The 27,329-nt window shown below is 43.4% G+C and overlaps 1 protein-coding gene across 1 annotated transcript; it reads right to left on the bottom strand.

Moving 5' to 3' along the window:
* On the bottom strand, positions 1-26,650 carry ngfrb (nerve growth factor receptor b). The gene is made up of 6 exons (XM_035146211.2): positions 26,246-26,650; positions 22,096-22,237; positions 16,329-16,685; positions 6,162-6,390; positions 5,016-5,176; positions 1-3,812 (listed from the first exon to the last, which is right to left on the bottom strand). The coding sequence occupies exons 1-6, from the start codon at positions 26,291-26,293 to the stop codon at positions 3,469-3,471; spliced, it is 1,281 nt and encodes a 426-aa protein (XP_035002102.2). The 5' UTR covers positions 26,294-26,650; the 3' UTR covers positions 1-3,468.
* Positions 26,651-27,329: the final 679 nt, after the last annotated feature.

The raw sequence follows: 27,329 nt of genomic DNA on the forward strand, positions 1-27,329 counted from the left end.
TGGATTTAAGAGCTTTATTAGTGGTTTTACTGCTCGTCTGCTGTAGGAATGCTGCAAATTCACATTAAGTATAGCACAGTATATGTCATTAGTATACAGGGAACATTCAGTATTTCTCACATCTGTACAATTCAGTCCTGGTGTCAGTCTTTGTCACTATGAGCTACATTACCAGGGTTCAAAACAATGAATCTTCCAAACACAGTCTTTTATTTCTCCCTCTTCAACCTCCCACCACCATCTGCAGGATTACTTTGTTACTGTCAAGTGCAATGATGTCACATGTTCACCTTCAGCTCGGTTCGTTGTACAGGAAATAAAATTTCTGGTCATTCAATATCTGTAAAAGTAAACAAAAACTGCTCTTAATTCCCAGTTTTTGAGAAGAGAGACTCAGAGAAGCTCGTTTTTAAGTTGATACAAATAATTTTCTTGGCTTAACTGACCCGTCAGTGACTCTTTTCTCTCCTGCTGTCGACGAAGGCCAATAATTAACAAACATATCAGGGAAAAATCATAATAAGTGTAACATTTTGATTTAATCACAGAATTAGATCAGGTCCAAAACAAAGAGCTTTACCTCACAGATTAGAAACTTCAAATCTTGCTGGGGGGGGAAATTCTCCACCATTGTTGATATCTCTTTCCTGAGTCCTGGTCGTCTTACTTGAACTATTGGTTACACTGCCCCCCCATGATTTCCGGTGGTACTGCTCCTTTTCTTACGTCGGTCGCCTTTTAATTGCGTCATGTATCCGTCAGATTTCAGAAAATATGGACGAAACTAATGCTCCGTCCATGTCCGAATCTTATGATGAGCCCTTAGAGGTGGTAGATTTAGCTTTTTACCGTCTTTATGCTAAGCTAAGATTCTTGCAATAGCTTCTTTTAACCTACAGAGGTGTCAATAAAGTTCTCAGACTGAAAAAGTGAGTTTTACAAAAGGAGAGATTAGAGCATTTCCATTTCTGATTGTACTTAAAGGTATTTTAATATTCATTACCAGTCCCCAGGACCTTAATACACCTCCTGGTAGATAGTTTGTTAATTGCACGACATACCTCACACAGGTACCTCCCTTCCCTTTGCCCTTCTTTTTAAACCAGGACAGATATCGTAACAAAGTCCCATTCACATATTGTACAGTGGCGCCCCCTAGGCTTTAGGTGAAATAAAAACTTGAAAATGACATGTTATTTACAAGTTTAAAAAACAAATGAAGAAAGTACACATACAAAAACAAATGTACATCAGCGGACACCTGAAATAGTTCCCAGGCACTTGTGATGCAAAACAGACATAATTACACATTTAAGTGCTACAATCTAGGACAATATAAGAGAAACATAATACCATTTACATGTGTTATTTGGGAATTAAAATACAAGTGAGAATACCTTCATTTAAAGTAACACTATGACATGACGCTCTGTATGTGAGTGGTTAGTTACAATTTGTACCTGTGAGTAACAGAAAGTCGGAGATATAGGTGAGTTTAACGCGGTTTGACTCCTTCACATCTTCCCCAGAACAGAAAGTGAAACAAAAAGTGGGTCCGAGGGTTTGGCAGCACGATAAAGAGATTTGTTGAAGTGTGCTTTGACAAATTCGAAGCAAAATAAGTGCAACACAACACAAAGTAAAAATCACATGTATGAATAATGCAAATGCAGATTCCTGGGTTTGGACCTTTTACGTTTAAGTCATCCGAACGTTTTCCCTCACTGGGAATTCACACCACATCCTGTGACTTATGTCTTTTATCCAGAGGCCGTTGATGCGAACAATGAGGAAACAAGACGCCCCTTCCTCTTCTTTTCTTTCCTCCGTCTCTTATTCACCTGTTTTGAAGGATTGTCAGTCGCAAGGATCACTGCTTTGGATAATCACTGTCTCCTCTTGAACAATAATGAAATCGCTCAGTTAGCTACAGAAGGCAAACATATTAAGTGTGACATCGATGGCACACAATCGTTCGAGATAACCCTGAGAAATGAAGTGAAAAGGATAGAAAACCCTGGATTTTGTCACCGTGTGCCATTGTTTTGTCTTTGAATTTGTGCGCTAGTTGCTATAGTTTCTGCATGCTGTTTACCGTTAGCGTCGCATTTCACCGTCTTTAGTGCACACCGCAAATTATATGGTTTTTAAACATATTGTGAAGACACGGAGTTACCTTATATGTTCTATTAGTAGTGAGATTAAACAGTGTATGGTCCCCTCGATGCAGTATATGGCAGGATGTGGAGTTTTCTGAGTTTTCTAGATTAGATAAGAATGGAGATACATACATGGTCCGTTTGTTTGTATAGTACATGCATGCGTGGCTACATATTGTGGGTCTAATGTGTGTACTTGTATGTATACACAGAATCTATTTGGTGTGTCCTCTTATTTACAGTTTACATGGTTGTTGTTGGGTAACTTTTTTACCACGTCCTTCCCATTTCTGAGTCAGCATGAGGGAGTCTGTGGGTGGGTGGGGGGTGCTCCTGTGTTAAGCGGATAGGCCTGATCACTGGAGTCTCATGTTGCCTCCGTCTGTGACCTGCCCCACAGACCACCTGGTTGGCAGAGTCCAGCCGGCAGCTCTTATATAACAGTCTGCAGAAATCACTTAAGCCAAAGTTGAGATGAATCCCACATGTGCTGCCCCTCCATGTCTTAAATCTAACACAAGTATTTCAAAGTCAGCGCACGTAGCAGAAGTTGGCTTTCGTTCGAAGAACAGGCTCATTTGAAAAGCGTCCAAGCATCTTTCCTCAGATTGTCATGTTTGCAAAGATCCAGATCCTCCGCGGTATGCAGGCCTCATCCGGTCCCAGCTGCAGACACAAGCCACTTGTCAACTTAAATTCAAAACGCCTTACACGGCATGTCAGCAATGTCGCTTGTCAGGTAGCGTCTGGAGACGTTTACTCCTCTTTGGTGGCGTAGATTTGAAAGGTAGCATTTAGAGCGACAACACTGGCGTATGAAGGCTGTAATTAAGGGCCGAGCGGATTATTCTTGTTTGACAGTGAAGAAGATGGATGATTATCCACACTAACGTACATTCTAAGGCGAGTGCTGCTCCGTGGCTAAAGTGAGTGAAACCTTCAGCTGGATGTGAAATAGAGAAGAAAGGCAGGTGGCTGTTCCAGGCTCACAATGGAATGATTACTAATGATCCACCTTCATCATCAATGGTTTTGCATTGTGTGGATTTTAAAAACATGTGACAAGGACCGATTACAGGCACATCCTGATAGTTAAGAGAAGAGTTTTCTGTGTCTTTTTCATTCACTTGACTCAGTATATTGATATTAATTTGTCTGGTTCGTGGCGTCCTAACACTGCACTACACATGACACCTGCAATCACAGCATCTTAGTGAGGGAGGAACTGAAAGTGGTTGTAGCTTGATTTATCTGGATTGAGGAAGGAGGAGTATTACTGTTAAGGTCCAGGTGGTTTGCTCTCTGTAAATCACACCACTGAAGTGGCGGTTGGCTTCGGCGCGCTCGGGCTGAGCAGCAGACTCTGGGCGATGTCGTCACGGTTGATCTTCCGCAGTGCAGTGCACAGCGAGTCGATGCTGGCGCAGTCCTTGCTCGCCCAGTCAGACAGGAGCGCGCGGACGGGATGCTCTTCCTGCCGGAAGGTCGCAATCCGCTCCTCCTCGTATCCCAGGAGGCCCGCCAGGTTGCACCAGTCGCTGTCTTCCATGTGGTCGCAGTTGTCCCCTTCACTGCCCCTGAACAGCAGCTTCTCCACTTTCTCTCTGGTGTGAAGAGGAAGGAGCAAACAAGGCTCCTCGTCCATGGTGATGACTGCAGAGGGAAAAAGAACAAGTTGGCTCATTGTTTGAACTCTAGGATTTCTTTACATTACACCGAGCTTCTCCTGATGTTGAGATAATGCTGAATAACCGATTACATTTATGTTTGAAGAAAATCTGTACAACCTTCACAAATAAATAATTCTAATAATTGAATGAACTGACAAATGACCACATTGTTCTGCTTTGTGCTTTCAGACATGCACTGAACTGTGGATAATCTCCTGAAACTTCCCAGAGTTCCTGTTGTTGTGAACGCATCCGACCCGGAGAGTCTCCTGTTGCATTCTTCATATGCGAGTTTATGAGAGAACATGTCTGGAAACAGCTCATGACTGCCAAAGATACCACCTTCCGAACCCAACTCACATCCTGTTTGTGAGCTTCTCAACTGGCTGTAAAAACTATTAAAAGGAAGTGATGGAGTTTCCTGCAGCAGCAACTGTGGTTTGTCTGGACAAATACGAGAAGCACTGGATATTCTCTCCGCTTTGACAAGTTCCATTCACTAATCGTTTTAGAAAATAGGAGTAAAAGGCTTTTTAGCTCTGGCTCCACTGTCTGATTGTCTGGTCAACAGCAACAATTATTCAGCACTATAAATATCTCACATCCCACAGAGGACAACTTTACAAGAATGGACAGAAACCTTCTGTCTGAATGTTTCTCTTTCTGCTTCTTTCACAACTTTGTTTTCCTTCTTTTACCATCTTATCTTTGTGTTTTAAAACTGAATTCTCTCAAACTTGTTTGTCAGGACAGGACTGGAAATTCCTGGAAACGAGCTGTCAAATAAAAACAAACATTATAGCTCTGTCAGTGTTGTAATCCTTGTTTGCTGATTTGCTACAGTAAGTCTGAAAGGTGGTGTTCTAGGTGGAGCTGGTGAATCCACCAGATGGCTCATTCCTGAGGGAAAACTCTTTCTTTGACCCGGTGGGACAGTTTAAGGTGCAGCCGACACTTTGTTCACATTCACCGAAACCCAAACTTCAGGTGTGCCATCAATCAGATTTATATGTGGATTAGAAGAAAACTCATTACCAGAGGAATCCAACCCCAGATAAACACTGGCTTTAGTGCTGAAATGTGCTCACACCCATTTTCAGTAGCACAGTTTGATAAATGATAGTGATTGTATTTCTTGGCACCACAGGGAGTAGCCACTGTGCAGGTACAGGTGTAAGTGTGTCACCTGTCTGTGCCTGAGTCTGACCCTGCTGCTCCTGCAGACTTTGGGTGTCAACAGAAATGCCGCTGTCGCTGTGCAGCTTCTCCCCCTCGGGCGACGGCGTCTGGTTCTGGTTGGCTGTGCAGTTGTTGGCTCCTTGCTTGTTCTGCTTGCAGCTGTTCCACCTGAATGAAGATGAGTCAGAGGAGGAGATCATCTCAATGCAGCAGAAAAAACAAGCAGGGAAATCACTTGGTTTGACACTTGTGGGAATCTTTAGGACAAGAGATGAGTTTCATCAAAACAACAGTTCATCCAGCTGCACCAACCTAATACTGTAAATACACAGCAGCTCTGTAAGTTTAGTACCTAAGTGCCTATTTTGTCTGTAGCTTCGAACACAGGGATCCAGACTAGCTTTGGATTATCCAGCGTTATCATCAGCCTCCTCTTCACACTTCATAAACTGAGGATATTCAAAGATACTGAGAGATGCAGTTGAAGTTAAATGGTTCAAACTCTGCTCTCAGTGTCAGTGCTCGTCCTCCTGTGTTCTGATCTGTCTCTCTTGGAGTTTTAATGCACAAGCGTGCAACACAACACGCTCGAATAAACATATTGCACATTCAATATTTAAGCAGTTGACCGTGAGTCGTCTGTGTAGGAAACATGACTATGGGCTCTAAATGTGAAAAAAGAGACTAGAGGGACCGTATTGTGACCCACAGAGCGACAGTGCACTCTCATCCAGGAAAGCAGCAGATGATTTCATTAAATATGAAACTGCGGAAATTCAATATCAGATTGGGTTTTGTTGTCCGTACGAAGTTGTAATGAGTGCAACATCCCCTTTCTCTTCCCTTCAACGGCTGGATTTCAAATGTTTGTTTCTGACGGACAGTGAGCAGTGCAGATCAGCAGACGGGGAGGGACAGAGAAAGAAAACTGCAACTATTTGGTTCCGCTCAATGTCATTTGCCAAAGAAAAATGAAGGTTGCTGAACAAAGCCTCTGAGGAATGGATTTTGCACAAGCTTCCAGAACAGATGAATCAAAGATTCCAACGTTTTCTAAAACTGAAAACAGAAGAGAAGACTTTGCTGTTTCAGGTCACTTCTTTAGGGGAGATGGTCAGACACCAGGATGCAACATATCTTTTTCTGTCCTCACCTCTTAAATATGATGAAGGCCACAAGTCCGACCACAACAGCTGCCAGAATGGAGCAGTAGATGGGGATGAGTTTGTCGTTCAGACCCTGGTAGAGACGCTTCTGGGAATCACCGTTCGTGGTGGTGGTGGTCCTGTCGGTCGAGCCCTCTGGTGGAGGCTCATCCGGCATAAAGATGTCATAGGGGGGCGTGGGGGAAAAGGGGGTCGGGGAAAATGAAGGGTATGGAACTGTGAAGGAAAAATATTCATATGGGGGAAATAGATTATTCAAGTGTGAAAACAAAGCAGTACTGCAATAACAGATATTTACTTTATTAAGAGACATTTGCAGTGGTTTTGGCCACTTGAGGGCAGTAGAAACAAGCTGTAAACACAATACAAAATTCGTAGCAAATAGTTTCTATGTATGCATTCAACAGATAAGGAGCCAAGTTAGCATTTATTTATAACCATGTTTCAACAATCTATTGAATGTAACTTCAAATATTCACTTGATTTTTACCACCGCTTTGGTCTCCACCAACTCCTGTTGGAAATATCTTGACCTGCGGGTATTTTTGTTAGCTAGCATGTTTTTTTTAATTTCTAAAAAAGATGGAAAATAAAAAATATAGCCGTACATATGATACTAAAGCTGCTTTCAGAATCTCAAGTCCAGACAGTTATCTGACATTTTCTGAAAACGTTTGGAGAATGTCTGTAATGTCCGGACCCACTTTTCCAGCGTTCATTTGTAAGATCAGCTTAGGACAGATACAGTAGATCTTCAAGCTCCTATCCCTGCTTCTATCTACCGTAGCCACTGTAGCCATAAATACCTCTAATGCCCCAAACACACAGAACAAGCATACCCACACAAACATTACATCCCACATCACTTGGTCATTTCCCCTCGTCCCCAAGGGAGCCATGAACGAGGATAAAAGCAAGTTGGTCCATCCAGTCCTGCCCACTTTCCTGCAGCCATTAAAGCTAAGCGGACCTGTTTGCTGCTCACCGCGGATGTGGAAACCTATCCTCGCCTGTCACTTACTTACAGTTACTCACATCATCAACAGGAAATCATCCCGTTGGCTTCTAAGGCCTCTAAAAAAACCTCGGGAGAGCCGTTGAGTGCAAGGTGGCCATTTTTCACTAATGAGGCCAAAAACATTTTTTTACAGAGAGCTGATTTAGATGGATGCACGTAGCAGCTGTGGGCCGTTTCTCAAAGAGGATGTGAGAAGTATTTTATGGCAGCACCAATATACAGAGCATCCTCTTAATTTAAAGTGGTAGACGTCCATCATCCTTAATCATTAACATGTAAAAGCATTGATTTTTTTTCTGAAATACTTTGTCTTTAAATGGCGGCGGTGTCCTGTCGCGCCGAGGCCTTACAGGAACCTCTTTGGCTCACAGGATTGTTTACTTTTCTCTGCCAATTTAATTTCAGGTTTATCAGTATTAACATTTCACAACTGTCAAAACTGTCTGATTGTGTTGCTGCTGGTTTGTTTGCATTGGTCCTTCGCCAGCATCATCTTTTCACTGCCAGGTTAGTGAAGCTTCCTGCTTCTGGGTTCACTTTGCCAAGAGGTTCAGTGGTTCACCGCACATAGTTCAGCACATACTGTACCTCAGCCAACAGTCCCTTTGTGAAACCACATCTAAATTGACTAGATCCTGATTTTTATTTGGATCTAAACCAAATCACACACACTCATCACATCACTTTTCTTTGTAATCCGTCCAGTAGTACTTGTGTAATCTTGCCTACAAGCAAACCAATCAACAGACAAAAGGACCGAGGTGAACAGAGGTAATTAGGTCACTTTGTTGTACTGCTCCTGTTCCTCTTCTTCTACAAGAGTTTAAAGACACTCATCGAGAGAATTAGTATCATCAAGTCCTAATATTTGCAGCATAGTAGCGAATGGAAACATTAATTTGAATTGTTTACAATGGAAACCAAGCTAAACTCTTGCTACGGGGAACTCCATACAATTGCATATGTGAACCAACTTGCATAAAGCATTTTGGGGAAGATAAATCTGATAATTCTCACAAGAGTCGGTGTCAGCTTGGCCCAAATACTATAAATGTGAAAAAGTATGGAGTTAGAAAGAAATAAGCATGACCAGACCTCTGCATATCCCCGCTTGACTTTAGTGGCTACTATCATAACCCACTCAGTGTGATGTATTAGGCTAATATCTATGAACCAAATGCCCAAAAAACACAAAATAAAAACTAAGTGGCTGCTTATGATGGTCTGGAAGATATCGAATTCCTTTCCTTCCTCTTCACTATCCTCCCATGGTCAAACACAGACACACACATACACACCCTCATCATCATCTTCATCACCACTGTGGCTTGTCTGTCTCTCCCTGAATGCTGAATGTCCGAACCCCCCCCCCATCAACACAAACACACTCGAAATCAGACACCATTCATTGACAGAGCTCGTCTTTGTCCGGTACAAATGCCCCCTCCCCATCTTTGTATCCTTCAATCCACTGTCTATCCGTTCTGCTTCTCTTTGTGCTTCTGCTCGCTCACAACCTGTCATTTCAGTTTCTGTCAATCAGTTCGGATTGGATGGCGAATTTCTCTCTTTTCGAGCCCCTTCATTGAAAAGCAAACACGATGATGGTTGTCTGCCCTTCCTGGTTACGTCTTTTATTCTCTTTGTTCATTAACCATCCGTCCATTTACTCCCCACGTCTCTGCATCATGACTGTGCTCTCCCTCCCCCCTCCCTCCATATTTAACACTTAAATCAGGGCCCTAAGTGCCTTTACTGAACCACTCGCTGGATGGTCTGAGGGGAGTGACCGCCTCCTGCTGAGCTCAGCTTGTTTCCAGTGCACACAGCTGGTTACTGGGCCAATGCTCGGAGAGCGAGTCAAGACATTTTACTGATTAGCTCGGCAACAATTCCCTGAAATCAGGTGGCAACGCGCACTAGAGGATAATCTTTGCAGATATTCTTCTCCTAATCTCAAACATACACACACTGCAAGATTTAAAAAATAACACCACATCACACACTACAGGAGATAAGATTATCACTCCAGAGAGAGCGAGGCCCCACCTCACGTCACCTCTCTGATGTGAGGGTGCAAACAAAACAAACACAGTGGAGACTGGTGTAGTGCGACAATTCACTCTATTGGTAACAATGCTTCAACATGGTGCGTCTATTCTTCAGCGCGAACTGGAGGAGAGATTTTAATTGTGGCTTGTTTGCCCTTGTTTCTCTTATTCGTTCTGCACAGAAAGTACTGATGCATTCATCCTGATTTCAAATCCCAAAGCATGTTCGATAATTATCGAGGAGGCCCAGATGGTTCTGTTGGTATTTCAGGAGGTTAAAGAATTGGCTCTGCAGCCGCTCACACCACCAGATAATCCGGGCCGAACATCGGTACAGAGGAAAGTTACAGACCAGATTTCTCATCGGATTCTCGAGGTTCAAATTGGCCACAAAATTCCTGTGGTCTGATCTTATCTTTTGCAAAAGCCGTCCTGATGTTCTTCTGGTCAACATGTGGCAACAGCTTTTCAGTAAATTATAAGAAAAGACACTCAGCTGTCGAAATTATAGGTTCAGTCAACTGTGACTCCTCCAAACAAACCATTTATTGTATTTATTGTTAAGCATTATTCAGTTGTTATAAAATTTACTGGAATTTTTCCTTCTGGGTTTGTCTGTTAATAATTAACTTGTGACTGGAAATGTACTTGTCAGCATCACAGGAGTAATTATATAGAAAATACTCCTCTGTGTCATTTCTGTGAGTGTGTGTGTGCAATTTGTGTCTGAAGTGTGTATGTGTGCGATACACTGCGGCAGCCACACCTGAGTTAAACTCCTCATTCCCACCACTTTCTTGCAAACAGCTGTTGCTGCCGTTTCATCTCCATAGACTCTGGATTGAAACCAAAGGAGAGGAGGGGCTTACGACACGAGCTTGTTATAATATGTCATTACACCTGAGCATGGCTGAGACTGCTGCCAAGACCTGCTCCACAAAACCTGAAATGCCGTCACCAGTGAATTTTTTAGAAATATTTATGTTGTTACAACGAGCGCAAACATGATGACATTTCTGTTATCTTTTGTTTTGACATCTCTCTTTCTCAGGCTCGGTTCCTCCCATCACACAAACTGTCACATTTTTCTGCCCACGTGCTGCAAACACACCCCCTATGTATGTCGTTGCATTTATATGGGATGCATGTGTGTGCACGCCTGCATCGCTCTGTATGTGTGTGTCTGTTCTGCGGCAGAATGTGATCAGCACTCGTAGAGGTCAACCAGAGAAACCCGAGAGTGCAAACTCCATCGCTTCTATCGACCAGACCTTGTTCTCAGCATCTGCCTCCCTCCGCTCTCTCGTGCTTTCTCCATCTCTGTCTTCTCTGCTGCTCCTCCTGTGCACCACTCTCATTGTCGCTTATTTGCTGTTGTACAATTCAGCTTTGGATTTGCTTGTCATTGTGGTAGTTTAAAGTTTGGGCATTGCTTTCTTGTAAGGGTTTAATGAATGGCTGTATATATGGATCATTAACACAAGTCCGACTTTCGCTGTGACAGAAATCATGCAATGCAAAATTCCATGAAATTCCCTTTTCATGCCACAGTGTAGTAATTCAGCTTTAGGCAGTTATGACAGATACAAAGATATATCTCGCTGAGACAAAGGCGTGGCTTGGGAGAGACACAATTCCCCAACAAATCCTCCCAAAGACCTAAACCCTGACTCCCTGGGCCGATATCCTGGCAATGAATGAGCGGCACGAGTGAGAGCGCGAGTGTTGTGGTCACCCTTGGACCAGAACGTCTCACTCACGCCAAATCACCTCCAAAAATGTCCCCTTGAACCTCCAGGGGCAAATTCCCGAGGGGTGGCGGGACAACTTCAGGATGCCGAGTCACATCCACAAGAGGTCGATTCTTGTTTGGTGGAGACACAGTCGACTTTAACGCTTCCGTCGTCGTGACAATGCTCACACTGTGTGGAGTGTGGAGGAAAAGAGTTATAGAGGGAAGGTCAACTGTGGCTCTACTGCAGCCCAAGTCAGTGGAGATGTAAGTCAGTAGATGTGTGTAGATGAAGCTATAGCTACACAATGAGTGACTGTGCCACACAAAGACAGTGAATTGTTTAGTCACTTTGGGGTTGGGGGATTCTTCACAGCTATTGATGTGGTAATGCTTTGGACACAGGAAATCAGGAATGTCGTTTGGCATTTTGCCGTTTGTCTCCCGCTCTTTATCTGTCTGTCAAACGCTTGCTGGGACTGATCATCTGCTAAGGCCCGCCCACATATAGGGACAGTCTAATCATAGCAGAGCAACCATAATGAGGCACTGGAAAGCGTGTTCAAGCTACATGTATGTTCACTGGGCTCTTATCAAAGAAATACTCAGCATTCAAAGGGTTTGCAGAGTGGTGTGAAAAAACCTGAAAAAACCCTGCAAACGTTAGCATCTCCAGTAAACTAATATTTTATACTTTGTGGAGTTACATGTTACTTTACAAAAGCCAGTTCATGTCCTACTATTTTATCGTGTTATGCTGCATGTTCTGCTCTTTATTGGATTTGGGGAAGTAATTTGGTTCAAGAACAACTAAATTAAGACAGAGATTATGTTTTCAACCAATTCGTATTTGAAGCCGTACGATATGCAGTGAGGTTAAAAGACATAGCAAGATGGTGGAGTAGAAGTAAAGAAAGGCCCTCCACCTTTTATTCATTACCATCTTCTCCCTCTATCCCTCCACAGTTTAACCTTCCTCCCTCCTTCTTTCTGGATTTACTTGAACTGCTCTGGCCCTGAGTGCCAAGCATACATGGGGCTGGTTAGCAGATTACGCTTTCTGATTTCTGGAGGGCAGCCTGTCAATCGTTAAGGTCAACCCGACTCAGGAAGGAAACAGCTCCCTCCTCCTCCTCACCTATCAATTCAATAACCAAATGCACTTGGCCCAATCAACCAACCCCCCCTCCGCCTCCTCCCCCTCCCCTCTTGTTTCCTCTCTAACCCACCCATTTGACCTTCAGGCTTCCATATGCTGTCTCAGACCTGTAATGCTCAATAAGTCATCTAGTTTATCTAAATCCGTGTGTAGGAGTGGGAATATCCCGCCTGTCTGCATACACAGCTTTGTGTGTGTGTGTGTGTGTGTGTGTGTGTGTGTGTGTGTGTGTGTGTGTGTGTGTGTGTGTGTGTGTGTGTGTGTGTGTGTGTGTGTTGTTTGAGTCTCATTTTCAACTAATCCTTTAAACGACGAGGGCTGATTGATATGTGCGTGGCCTGAGGTAGAGGGAGACGAGCTCTCGTTACATTCACTTGTAGTTCAACTAACTCCAATGCAGAAAGTTCTTAACTTTTGAGGTATTTCTGTTTTGGGCAACTGGATATTGCAAGTCAGTCAACATCGGCTGAGAAAATTGAAAACATAATCTGCCTTTGTACCATTTTCCATCTGCCATCTAGGAATGTGGATTCATCAAACACCTCCCTACCTGATTTGGCCCAACATGAAGACGGAGCTCGGCACCATTGTTGCTGTGGACGACTTACTGGACGTCCAAAATGCTGAATTCAACAAAGAGGGGATCTGTATGCTCCACAATCGCTGGACTAAGTGAGTATACGTAGAAGTGGACTACATTAAAAGCAATACACGTGCTAGGTTTCCAGAAATTGGCTTCTTCCTCTATTAGGCCATGAACTTATCATCACCCCAGCATGTACGTGCATGGTTAATATACTTGCAAGTCTCCTGCAAACCACAACCAGTTGCCGCTGCTGCCACAGAACCAGAAACCCAGGGCTTTGGGTGGTAGGTCAGCCCACATATGTGCAGTCAACCCTGGGTACAATCTCAAGGAGGAACAGGATCATGGAGTCATTGTAGCTTGAGGGCTCACACCTGAAACTTCAAGCTACAAAGGGGGAATATTGCCTGAACCTTCCACGAAAAAAAGGATCCCTTCCACATACAAGCCCCGCCCCCCAATGACCTTCAACCTCTGACCTTCCTCTGCGGCCTTCAGAAGAGTGGCAGTCATATCACACTTCACAAGATAAGCATCTTGCCTTTAGAGCCTCAACTCAGTGGTTCTAGCCAAACAAAGTCTGGTCAGTATTACAGTTTTTTAACCATGAGAGTGAGTTTTTGCTGGTGAGGCCCAAAACAAACCACTAGTCTCTTCGTAAGTGTGGGAGGAAATTGAATTTTACTCCAGATATCAACTGAGCCACATAGAGGGAGGACTAAATCCTTACAAGGGAGAATTCCCCATGAGCCTCAACTCAAATAAAACAGCAAATCCAGTGTTTTCCCTAAAGATAACCCACAGTCCAAGTGATGTTCAGCTCCTTCGCTCCATCTTCGGTGTAAATACGTCTCTGATGTCTCATGTTACGAATCGTCTTTTCACGAGCAGTGGTCTCCTGTGTGTTCCTCCCTGTCCGTCCACCCTCCTGAGCGTGTTTAGCCTTCAGGCCTGTGTCGCCCGACTCCACAACACTAATGGATATGGACGTCTGGCAGCACTACAGATTTGTATGCGCTGATAACACTTGTGCTTCGGTAAAGAGATTACATTAGGAATAAAGAGCACATGATTGAGTTAGAGCGAGGAACAATATATGATGATGAAGCCCATACACAATGACTGTGAGCCATCATGCCTGAAAACACAGCAAATTCACATTAATTATGAGGTATACTGCATTAGTTATCCAGAAGATGTTTTCCTATTGGGAGTTCTGGTTCCTTATATCTTGATCATGGATGAATCATCCCTCCGTCCACCACACTTCTCTCTCAGGCCGCAAGTTGAATCAAGATGCATTAAAGCCTCATCCTCAATGGAAGAGGACCACTCTGCAACATCAATACGTGTTGTGTCCATTTCTGGTTATCACATGATCAGAACTGGTTTTCCTGGTTCTTTCAACGCCGGGCAGACACTGAGATTTGTTAATATAGTTAAAGTTGTCTGTTGCATTAGCTCACACTATATAATCCAAGTCTGTTTTCCTCTTTTGTTTTGTCGCTCCTTATCATAGACTGTATATGAAGATGGATGACATGACTGCTCCCAAAAGTGAAGGCAAAGTGTCTTGATCGCCACCTGGTGGCTAGCTGCAGTACAGGTCATAAATCCTACCTCCTCAATGTTAGAAGATGGAGAAATGGACTCAGAGATGGTTTCTGTTTTTTAAGGTAGTTGTTATCAAGTGTTCTTTTTTTCCTGGTAAATCTGTTTTTATTATAAATTTGATGCTATAAAACGTCATGATTAAGACTGAGTGGTGATTGGTAACTAACCAGAGGTCAGTGGTTCGATCCCCCATTTCGAAGTGTCCTTGGGCACTCCGCCCCTGATGGCTGAAAAAAGCAGTGCATATAGAAATGCTGTATGAACGTGAATATGACTGTAATACGTTGTTGATAAAACCCAATATAAGCTAAATACAGTCTATTTAGTTAATTTACAGTGTGGGGAATTCACACACACCAGTTTTTCACAGTACAGCTTCAATAAAGACTACAAAATACTTCATAACCACATAATATTAAAACAAGTTCACTACAGTGTGTGATGGATCCCTTGATGGCAGTCAAGTGGGAAATCGGATCATGGAAATACCTCAACTCCAAGACAACCAACCAACCAACCAACGTTTTCTGACATACCAGAGATCCATGAGACAAATCTCATCAACGCCTCTAAACCTGAACATCAAACCACAGCTGATCGGGTGAAAAATTCTAAAATTGGGGAACAATTCGAGGTTAAAATATAGATTTAGGCTGCAGAGTGTCTGCTGAGCATAAGCAGCCAACTTTCATTGATTTCTACAAGATCCTTAAAATAGCTCAAATCCCCTGGTGTAATTTAAGTTCAGATCCAAGACAACACACATAAGTAATCACAGTATATCATGGAAAAATCTACATAGGTTTCCCAAATCTGTTTTACTCATTACTTGTCCCTTCAAGTAGACCCATGGGCTGAACAGAAACCCCTCGCAGGCCCAACGGGATCATGGGAGAGGCACAAACGATTCCCTTTAGCCTGAGTTCCCTCGCTCGGTCTTCATCCCTGTGATAACAATGTGTATAGTGTCACGCTGAGATGGTCCGATTATGTGGACGGCCACCGTGGCTTCTGTCCATAAAGCGCTGAGCAGTGAATATGTCCATGAGTCCATGATGACCCTGGGCAATGCGCCCCGTCATTCAGCTTTAATGGCTCTGCATAGAAGTTCATGGTAAACTTGCCCACTGTTTTGATAGGGTCATCCCACAGTCATTTGCTAAATAGCTGAAAAATAAATCTCTGAACAAGTGGATTAATTGTCTTGTTAAAAGAATTGGTTGGTTTATGAGGAATTAAATTCTTTTCTTTCTATCCAAGAGTAGAACAACCTCATGAAGGCCTCGTTCATGTCTTGTTCTCAGCGCTAGACATTCTGGACTTGGTAACCTTTATAATGCAGAGATCCTCATAATCCTATCTATAGTATGTCCCTTGGTATAATTACACTTCTATTAAGTTATGTGAAAGAACAACACAAGAGAAATGTCTTAGAAAGATATTAAGACAAATTTCACCATCTCAACACATGATGATAACAATGGATTAATCTGGAAACATTTCGTGGACCCCATAGTGGTGTGCCACTGACCTCCAGGAGTCTGCAGAGCCCCATTTGAGAACCACTGACGTAACTTATAATGGAGAGATCACTAAAATTATCCAAAAAACATTGAGATTATATATTTAGTTTTATCTGCTAAGCCTTCGACAAATCCACCTCAGAGATTCCTGCTGTCACCTCAAAGAGGAAGAATACAATGTCAGAAAGAGAAATATACTTCTTTCCTTTCTTGCCAAGTTTTAGCTGAAAAGATCGATACCACGCTCGTAAATATGAAGCCAGGAGCTTGTCTGTCTCTGTCCACTGCGAACGCAGGACATACATTTTATGATCTGCGGTGTCCATTCAGACGTTTGCACAAAGCCTAACATCGTGGTGCACAAACCAGCTACATATGTAAATATAGGGCCTTATTTTGGCAGCTACTGTACATGCAAATAAACTATGACTTTATTTTTTACCTCTACCCTCTGCTAGCTAATCAACTTACCTTGACAAACTGTATCCGTCAAAGATGTGCAGGTCTCTAACACCTCCTCATCATCACAGGTGGTGCAGGGGATGCAGGGCTCTCGAGAGCTCTCCTGGTCTGAGTACGTTTCCCCGGTGCACGGCTCACACAAAGTGTCGTGGTCCTGCTCACAACTGAGCAGCATGCCCTTGCCCTCCGGACACTTGGTGCAGGGCTCACACCGATCAGACGAGATGTTCAGGTAGTAGCCATAGTTGCACACACAGGTGGCGTCATTGGAGTCTGTGCAGGGTGTCTCCATGCGGAGTAGACCCGTGCATTGTATGCATGGAACACATTGGTCTGTGTGACTGAGGTATTCTGAGAAAGTTTCACCTGAAAGAAGAAGGAAGGACGTGGTTATTACTTACATCAAGGAGGTGGTGTATTCATCATCGTTTTTTTTCCTCTTAGTTAGCAGCATTACACAAAAACTACTGGGTAGATTACCACGAAACTTGGTGGACGGATGGGACACGGCTAAGAAAGACCCCATCAAATTTTGGAGAGGAATCGATTAAGGGCATGGATCCAGGATATATAATTTTTTCTTTTTCAATTTGGAGCGATAGGGCGTTTGGGGGCATTTGAACTGATTAACCAGGGAATAATTCATGGATCTTGATGAAAAACATCTGGCATATTTAGGGGACTGATATTTATGATTTTGTGGAATTTTGTGCAACTAAAAATATACACAAACAACAACAACATGTCTTTTTTAGCACAATGACTTATAACATTATAACATAACAGCTCATCTCTTAGCTGTTTTTAAAGGATTCTTTCGATGACAAATTTACATGCATCATGTATGTTTCATGAATCATTTGTATACCTGCAAGATTTCTGAGGACAGATATATCTGCAGAGGATGTAATCAATATTGCATGTTTTATGGAATTGTATTTCAGCTGGATAGAGAACTGGGAAACACACTAAATTATGCAACAGAGCCATTTGTAAGAGCAGCCTGTGTTCGTGTGTGTGCGTGTGTGTGTGTGTGTGTGTGTGTGTGTGTGTGTGTGTGTGTGTGTGTGTGTGTGTGTGTGTGCGTGTGCATGAGTGAGTGAGTGAGAGAGAGAGAGAGAGAGGGAGGTGAAAGCACATCTTCAAAATCCTTATCATATAAATAGTTGACAAGCAAATTCTTTCCAGCACACGTTTGATTTATTTTCAGTTGAGGTGATGTTAAGTAGAAACAATCAATCAGTTAGATGATTGACCGAAAAATGAATTATTAATAATTCATAATTGCTCAAGATATGAAGTGTTCTCTCACTCCGGCGTCTTACTTGTGAGGCTTTTACACTTTTCTTTGTCAGGTTATAATAAACTCAAGTCAACAAATCTTTATTGAAAGCTCTGACTGCAGCTGTGAGCTCCAGATCTCGTGTCTTCCAGATCCTCTTAAATAATCAATATCTGTTGATTATTTTCTGAGCTGGCTGTCATTAAAAAGAAAAATGCCTATAAAAATGTCCTTATTGCAAAAGATAAGGTCTTTTAATGTCTTGTTTTCTCCAACCTATAATCCAAACCTAAAGATATTCAATATATTATCATAGATGATAAAGAAAATAAGCAAATAAGTTCCATTTGAGAAGCTGGAATCATAGGATCTGGGAATTTGGCTGGAAAATGGCTCAAATCGTCACCCTAATCTCAAAGTTGTTGTTTTTATTTCAGCTCTACACTAAACTAGATGAAACAAAACCAAGCTGAACTGTGTGTGTGGCAGGAGACTGCAGGGTTCTTGGCATGCAGTCTCCATGTAAGACCTTTTGTTTTCCTGCTCAGTGTCTCGCAGCATATCAAGTTTTTGCTCTGCGTCACCAGCCCACCAACCGAGGCGATCGCTCGGACGATGCCGAGATTAAAACAGAGATGGGGAGAGATAGACGCGGAGACGGAGACACAGATGGACGAATGAAAAGAAATCAGAGACTGTGTCATCTGAGAGGACGAATCCATCTGTCCTCGACCGGTGGCGTCAAACGTGGGAGCTTCGCATTTTTCTTTAATTATGTCTTCAGACGCGGACACTGTTGTCCCTCACTCGCCTGTTAGTGACCGGTCATATACTGTTACCCCCCCGCCCTCACCCCATTATCTCCTCCCTCCCTTCAAACAGACAACACACACACTCAGACTACCCTCACCCCCACTCCCCACGAATGCTCTCAGAGCCATTATCATAATGCCATGCATCAATAATGCAAGTCAATACATTAATAACACTAGCCTGCAGCATGGGGGGGCAGGGGGTGGATGAGGTGGGGGAGGGGGGCATGGACCAGACAGCCTTTTACGAGCTCAACATATCATATCATAACAGGAGCTTCGCCTCTGGTCCAACATCCAATCCCTCGCTTTGTTTTCAACACCCATACAAGGACTCACGAGTTTATCCGCTCTGCCGGGAGGTGTGTGTGCATGTGTGTGTGTATACTTGTTTTACTCATTTCTTTAGGACCTACTGCAGTATCAACCCTGACCCTGTCAAGACCAGTAGACCTCATGGGTCCTAAGGATAGCTGCGCAAACATGTGTGTGTGTGTGTGTGTGTGTGGTTCAGGTATAACTTGGGGACCACACATTATGGAGACTTGTCTTTCTTATGGGAATAAAAGTCCCCATAACGTAAATCATGAAATCTTAAGGTGAAGAAATGTTCTTAGGTTAGTTTTGTATTAAGTTTAGGTTTAGGTTAGGTTAGGGTTAGGGTTAGGGAAATAGTAACTCTAGTTAAGGTGAGAGTAAATCTCTGGAAATTAGTGTAAGTCAATGTAATGTCCTCTGAAGTCATGTAGACATGACTGTGTGTGTGTGTGTGTGTGTGTGAATGAAGAAGAATGAATGTTTGCTGCTGGCTGAGAAGTTTTCCTTGTTTCCATCCAGCTGTACTCGCTCTGTTTCATCTCCACTCATCTGTTCATTCATACCAACTCCTCCGTGTGCTTCAGCTGACGTCTTTTTTAGCACATCAGGGCCCCTGTTAGCTCTCTGCACAAAGACGGACTGTTTCTTATAAATGGATGCTTTCGCACATTTGAAGTGATCAACCGTGGGCGATGCACTTTTAAACAATGCACACGCAAAGACCTAATGATGTTTGGGAGTTGATGTTGGAAAACAATAAGTCTAAAAATAAAATGTAGTGAGGGTGGTGCAGTTTGAATCCCAGCCTTGCATGTGGGTTTTCTCCGGGTACTCTACGGTTCCTTTCACAGTCCAAAGACGTGCAGAAGGGTTACTTGGAAAATATACAAGAATCTAAATCAATTGTAGATGTGAATGTTGGTCCTGTGATGTGCTGGCCCTCAAAGGATAGTTGGTGTGGAAGATAGATGGGTGGATGGAAATTGTTGTGAGCAGCTGACTCTTGTGTTTCCAGACTTAAAAAAACCCATAACAGTATTAAATATGTGCATGACGGCTATAAACATGATAGGAACTGCTGTAGATTGAGATTAAAGCTGCGAATTAGCATATTCTCACGAGCTGAATATAGAATTAGACATTGACAAAGAATTAAGATGAAAACCACTTTAATTTGAAATCCAAAGTTTGCCGGACCTTGTTACGGTATCTAAGCTAAAAGCTACTGTTTCGTGTTTGTGGGTTTAAGCGAAGGGTTAACGGACAGGTTGGGGCTCATAGTATCCGTATGCAAGTCCATCAGTAGTGTATTCGTTCCTATGGCAACTTCCGAGATCTCCGATGTGTTGAGAAACTCCTCCATGTACATTGAAAAAAATATATATATACAATTGACATAAACCTGAATCAGAAATCTCCATCCTTAAAGAAATGCATTCGTAACAATTTATTGATATATGAATATGAAAAGGAATTACGGACACGCAGCAAAACTGTGTGGAAACGCGACGCGAGGCTTCAGAACATGTTGTTTAAACACATCTGCACAGTTGAGCTCTATCAGCCTGCATTACAGACCTAATCAATATTTGATGTGTTCCTAAAATACTATTGTGATGTATTATCTGATGAAGAGTTGTCTGCTCTGCATTACTGCTTTTTCCATCAGTCACTAAAGAGCCCGTTTGGCCCCCTGACAGTTCTGAGAGTCTGTCACTGTCTGTGTTTGTTCACGTCTGAGCAGAACAAACACGGCCAGAGTGAAAACGTTTCACCCTGAAAGAACCTTCGCACCGTGAGAGCAGCAAAAATCCACAGCTGTCATTTTAAGCCTAAAATATGAAGTTGGATGATAAGTGGTCTGAGTATTAATGATTTTATACAAGGCAAGAAAATGTACCGCTTGACCTGAGACACATGAGTGTACATCATCCCAAAGAAGAGCCGCAACTGTACAAATAAATTATCTTCTCCAAGTCCACATTCTCTGTGACTTCTCTCATGACCTGTGAAGTCTGAATCATTTTTCTTACTGTGGGCCTCACGGTTTGCCATCCTTCACTGACCCGGGGAGGTTTACAACTACTTCCTGGCACGGGCGCAGGAGAGTCAGGGATTTCTTACAGGCTGCAGGGAGAACTCTGGGAACAGAGACCGAACTGGCTCAGGACCAACCCTGGCTTCGGCAGGCTCAAGTTGATCTTTGAACTCATATGATAGAGTTACAAAAAAAACCTACACGTTAATGTTGTGTCCCTGCACGAAAGCAGATATCTACCTCATGTTTATTAATCCAAGTCCTGCTCTGAATATCTTCCAATACATTATTTTCCTGTAAAGACAACAACTGGAAACGGTCCCACTTGTGCATCGTCTCAGCATCACTGTCCTCATTAGGTCTGACACTCTTCTCTCCCTACATGGTAAGGGCCACGAGCAGGGGAGTAACACTGGAGCTCAGCCAAGTCTGGCATCTAGCTGACTTCCCAACATGCGGCTGAATCAGCCTCTACATCTTTATTATCATCTTTCCTTGACGTTTAGTAGCCTCTCACATGGATGTTTTATAATGTCAGGCTTGTGCGTCCAGTGTTATTCTACAAAAGTCACCTTTACCTTTGACCCAAACTGATGTTGAGATGTTGTGCAGGAATTTAGAGTCTCCAATCGACCTCGCCCCATATCTGCATGTCTTTGGGCGGTCGGACAAAACCCACGCAGACACGGGAAGAACATGCAAACTCCACCCAATTCAATCTGCCTGTGTTCGATTCAAATAATAAATTGGTCTTTGTCTTGTTCATGTCTCTGTCCTTTTAATTAATATTCATTTCTGCTGCAAAGAACTAAGTAAAAGTGATGAAGTGCTTTGTACCACTACTACCGGTCAAAAGGAAAAGCTGTAGCAGAGCTTACAAAACTATTAATGGGGTAATAAAACAAGACTATCATCATTATAGTTAGATTTATTCACTGCTTTATAGACCAGCTACGAGAGTTTGGATTGTAATTTACACCCCTGAATACTTACTGTGGTACAAACAGTCTACAAATACTCCGCTTGAAGCACGTGTCTTCTTCCGGAAGAGTAAATACAATTGAGGATTTGTTTGAGGCGGTCATAATTTACAAAGAGAGAATGTCATGGTGGCAGCAGTGAAACATTTCTGTGCCAAAGGAAACACTAAATCACAGGTCACCGGAGCCACAGCAGTGAATACATGGCATGTGTGTGTGTGTGTGTGTGTGTGTGTGTGTTTATGTGTCTGCCATTAATGCTTGTGACCATCGCTGACGTTCAAGTACACACATGTACCTTTGTGTTCGTCTGCATGAATGTCATTACAATTTGTGTGTTACTCACTGTCGAGGCAGGGCTCGCACACGGTCTGCGAGACTCCACATGGACTGTCGACACCCTCTCCAGGCTGACACTGAATGCAGCATTCCCCGCTGGTTGTGTACTGGCCCGACAAACAATCCTGTTTATTGGCCAGAGCCCCGACCTGTCGATCAGCAGAGAGATGAGTCAAAGTGGGGAGAGCACAGAAACATTCACATTCAGCACAATCCATACGTTTATTGGTGCATAACAAGACAGACGAATGACTTTAATTATTGTCTAGAGAGCTCAACTTTATTGTCCTAATCAAAGCAATGTTGGCATTATGCATTGAGAGCAGTTCAAACAATGACAGACGTAAAAACACCCAGTGCTTCACAAGAAAAAGCGTTAGAAAGAAAGACAAAATGAAAAACACTCCGTGAAGCCAACATGTTCACTTTCTCACTGCTCTAATCGTTCTGCTTCCACTTAGATTTTTTTTGGAACCACCACACCAGTGGTTCCCAGCACCGGGTCGGGGCCCTGCAAGGGGCTGCAAGATAAATCTGAACCGTTGGGAGATGATTAATGTGATAAAACAAAAATGCAGATTTCATCGAGACAAAGTTGTTAATTGTTCTTGTGTAATCCCGAATAGCTCGTTCTTATCAGGCCTCTAGAGGTATTCAAATCAATCTTAGGAGGAAAAATAACCAGGACGGAGTTTCTCCACACACACAGACACATGGGACCGAAAGGAGCACAAGCCAAAAAGTTTGAAAAACTGTAATTCTAAAGCTGCACCATATATATACATTTTCTTTTTTCAAAGTTAAAGCCACATCTCAAACATCCAATATGTAACTTTGGCCACTAGGGGTCTCTCAATTAAAACAATAACAAAAGACCTAGTTTCATGATGTCATGTAGCAGCGTGGGATCATGGGAGTTGTTGTCTTCACCACCATTGCTGACGAAAATCTACCTGATGCAAATCACGTTCATGGATGAGGTTACGTATTCAAGTTTTATTCACTTTATGGAAGCGAATAATCGTGATCCAAGTGACCAATACAAATGGTAAAAGGAATAAAATCCCAGTGGCTACCAGTGTGTCTTTCCTTCGTCATATGATAAGACGGTAAAGTGGATGTGATGCAATTAAGGCGAAACATTCTGGATAATGGAAGTAACATAGGTCGTAACATTGTCTTTTTAATAAAGAACTGTTACGTAGGTCTTTAAGTCACAGGTGCAGTCATAAAAAAGCAAACAAAATCCCACAGCAACTCCAGGTTAAGCTGGATTACGTTGTCTCTGCATTCTTCAAACTGTAACCTGCAGAGGGCTTTGTCTTCGCCGATGACAGGTGAAGATGTTTGTGCGTGTCTGTACACACGCGAGTGTACGTGCGTTAGAGTTCCTACACACTCACACACTCCAGACTGAGACCTTAAAGTTCGCGTGGCCTTAAAAGTTGAACATTATTATAAATCTCTATCATGCCACGTCCTTTAATCTCCTTCACACCTTCATCTCCAAATCAAACCTTGATAAAAGCAGCAATTACCCTCTGACACCGAGCCAGAGATGAGGTCTGACTTTCCTTCGTTCCAGATAGATGAGTGATTTAAGACGTCACTTATGAGGTTAAGATGTTCTTCTCTTAGTGTGTGGAAGTAAAAGAAAACTCTATCTTCTCTCTGATCTTCATCAAAACTGTAAGGAATGGGATTTTAAAGTTTCCTCAAACAAACTTATGAGCAACATGTGAGCCGCAGTTAGAGCGTGAGTGTGTGTGTGTCCGGAAACATGTGTTTATTGAGACTTGAGTTAGTGTGAACGTGTTACACGCTCAACATAAAATCGTCAGGGTTCAGGTGTGTGTGGAATGCTGCTGACAAGAGGGGGGGTCTACAAAACACCAAGTGTCCCCTCAGGCACCTCTGAGTCAGCTGGAAGATAACGTGTGTGTGTGTGTGTGTGTGTGTGTGTGTGTGTGTGTGTGTGTGTGTGTGTGTGTGTGTGTGTGTGTGTGTGTGTGTGTGTGTGTGTGTGTGGGTGTGTGTGTGTGTGTGCATGTGAGTGCACTAACACACATTTCTCTCTTGCCCTGGATGGTGTCACGGCCCATTCACCTTCCATTTCCTGGTACTCAAATATTTATCCCGTCTATGTTCAAGAAAGCATTTTTGGCTTTGTGGAAATGTTTCATGCATCATGTCAGATAAAATATGAACCTTTTGAATTTCAGAAACAAAGGAAATCTACATAAGTAACCTCGAGCTGAAGAGATGTTTAAAAGATCATTTCTGTGACTGTGCAGTATAAGACCAGACAAGCCTCAGCGTCACAGGATGTCTGGTCTTGTACCAAAGCTTTGCACACATGTCTTCCTCTAACCTCACACACACCTTTAGTAACGAGCATTAATGTAGTGAATCAAGTCAGTGCACACGCTCGTCCCTCTCCTGCTTCTCCCTGTCTCGTATATACTGTACACACCCATCGGCACACATACGTTTGCGCAAACCCATAAACAACCTCACATGTGAACAAACCTGTTCCAAAATATCTGACTGACACTTTTGAAACGTCTCCAACTCCTTTTGCTTATTTCCTCTTTGACCCTACTCTAGCTCCAGGTGTGGGTGCAACACCGAAAGGTCTCACAGCCCGAAAATGTTAAACATTGACATTAAAGTTCATCCACACGGCTCAGATGTGCATGCAGATGAATTAGAGGGCAATGGGATTTGAGCAAACAGCTTGTGGAGTGAAAGTAAAGGATGCGAAGCACTTAGCAAGTTTTAGCTCGACTTGTTTCCTGTAATTGGGTTTTAGATGGGAGTTTGTGTGTTGCACTTTTCAACTTTCGTCAGCCGATGTCCCTGAAGCTACAGCAAGACGGCCGCCGATCACGCACTCAACGCAGCGAGCACTCACAAATGCATGTGCAGAAGCATCTGGAGAAATAACTTCTGAGCTCAAACCAATCTTGCTAATGCTCCGTTCAATTTTCAGTTGGAGGCACTTAACCTCTGGACCTCGGCTGTCAGCGCTTGTTAAGACATTAGAGTTCCTCTGCCTTCCAACGAACTGGGCCCAGTTCAAATCCGGGCATGGATCTTGAACCGCTGTGGAAACACATGGTGGCGATGACATTACTGCTAATGTCTTCCACAAACTGCACTGACGCATCATGTCTTATGAGGTGAGAGGGAGAGAAAGACAGACGCAGAAGAAGGGACGTGAGTGTGAGGTGAAGGGAGAGGACAACGGTGTGTGTGTGTGTGTGTGTGTGTGTTGAGGGGGGGGCTCACTGTATCAATATTGCATGTGCTGAGCCAGCAGAGGATGCATACCCATCAGAGGGAGCAGCTGTCATGTATCAGTGATGCAGCCTGTTCCTAAAACCAGGACCTTGACGAGCCTGCAGCCTTTACTGACCATGTCCTGTCAGATGGACATAACTGGGAAAGTGTATTTCCTTAATGGGCCTGCGTGTTCTCAAGGGAATCCGAGATAAGTCGGGGGGGAAATTGTGACCTCCTGAGACCCTGCAGAGATTTCATGTACCCACTCGCTCAAGATCTCTGCTGCTGATTGCTGCTCCTTTCTCGGCCACAGCTTGGTTCTCTGGAGTCTCACAAACTTTTGGGGTAAAAAATCCAGTAAACTCAGCAGATAGTTTATTGGTGAGCTCCTCCACACCGGCCGCTGTGACATTGTTATTGTCCTGATGTCTGTAGAGCCACATGTAACTGAGACGGGTGGAACTACAGATCCAGCAACTGGAGCTATAGAGTAACAGCCTGAATGGCTTGCTGTGTACATCCGCTCAGGACAGGTGCAAGGACTGAGACTCTCACTTTTAACACTAACCAATCTCTGAGACCTCTTGTAGAAAGTATCCCATTAAATGCATGAAATGTAAGCTGCCATAAAATAAAATGGGGGCAATAAACTTACCTTTACAGAGATGTGTGGGCACGATTCCAAAAAGAAAAAAGAGATTTGTGCAGATTGAAGGGGGGAAACTTTTTTCTCACAAACTCCCACATCCCTTCCTCGGGCTGTGTGGACGCGCAATTGCGCAGGTGCCGCCGCAGAGCGTGGCAGGATTTACCCAAGTAAAGTTTATGGCACACATTTAACACTCACTTTGATTATGTAAGAGGCTACTCACCACTGCAAGGAACACTGCTACGAACGCGGAATTCATCCTGTAACTCATTTTGCGGCGGGTGGTGGGTGAAGGGTGAAGGGTGAAGGGTTGGATGCGACGCTGGAGGATGCGGCTCTCAGTGATTTCTCCGTGAGATAAACATCGCTGCTGCGTCTTTCTTTCTTTTTTTTTTTGCGCGCGTCTGTTTCTTTAGGTTTTTGTTGTTGTTGTTGTTGTTGAAAAAATGAAACTATCCAAGTAACTCTTCGCTAGCAGGTGCGTATCACACTCAGTCCGCGAGCTCCGGCTGCAGACAGAATCCAGTCTGTGCGTAAATTCGCTGAGATTGACCCATTGGATGTTTGGCTCCGTGCGCTTTACTTGGCTCATATGACAGGAGCGCGCAGCTCGACGGCTTCAGGGAAGGAGCCATCTCCCTCTCCACGCCCACTGCGCGCCCACACACACACACACACACACACACACACACACACACACACACACACAGACACACACAAGCACACGCACACACACGCACAAGCACACACTCAGGAACCTGCCCTCTCTTTAACATCTTAAATCATCCTCTGTGAGGTTCTTGCTGAGTCACACAAACCAACCCTGTTAAATTATAATCAACAGACAAATTAAGTCTTGTGTAAACCATGCTTTTGGCTTGTGTGTGGTTTGCATTGTCCCAAAAGTCGCACATGCAACCAAGGCACTGGATGTTTTCTTCATCTCTTTCTACCCTGAACCATCTGATTGCACTGTGCTGTTGCCTGAGTGACTACGTCTCCCTGAAGTATGGAGCTGACCTTGTTTCACTGCCTGTCGGTGCCTGAAGACAGAGGGTTCCCTCTGAGGACACGCTGTCAGAATGCACCTTTAACCCAGAAACCTGAGATCCCTACAGCTATTCAACTATTTGCAGTAACGTGCATGTATCAACTTAAAATACCAATTAAGCAAAACAAAACTTGAATCAGATCCGATCAGATGTTGTTTATCTTCCTCAAACCTTAATCGCTGCACTTATTCTTACAACAAGGTCTAAGTTTGACACATAAAAACTGCACTGTTGTGTTATAAAACCTCCATGTTA

Source organism: Hippoglossus stenolepis, chromosome 21 (genome assembly GCF_022539355.2).
Source record: "Hippoglossus stenolepis isolate QCI-W04-F060 chromosome 21, HSTE1.2, whole genome shotgun sequence".
Classification (NCBI taxonomy): domain Eukaryota; kingdom Metazoa; phylum Chordata; class Actinopteri; order Pleuronectiformes; family Pleuronectidae; genus Hippoglossus; species Hippoglossus stenolepis.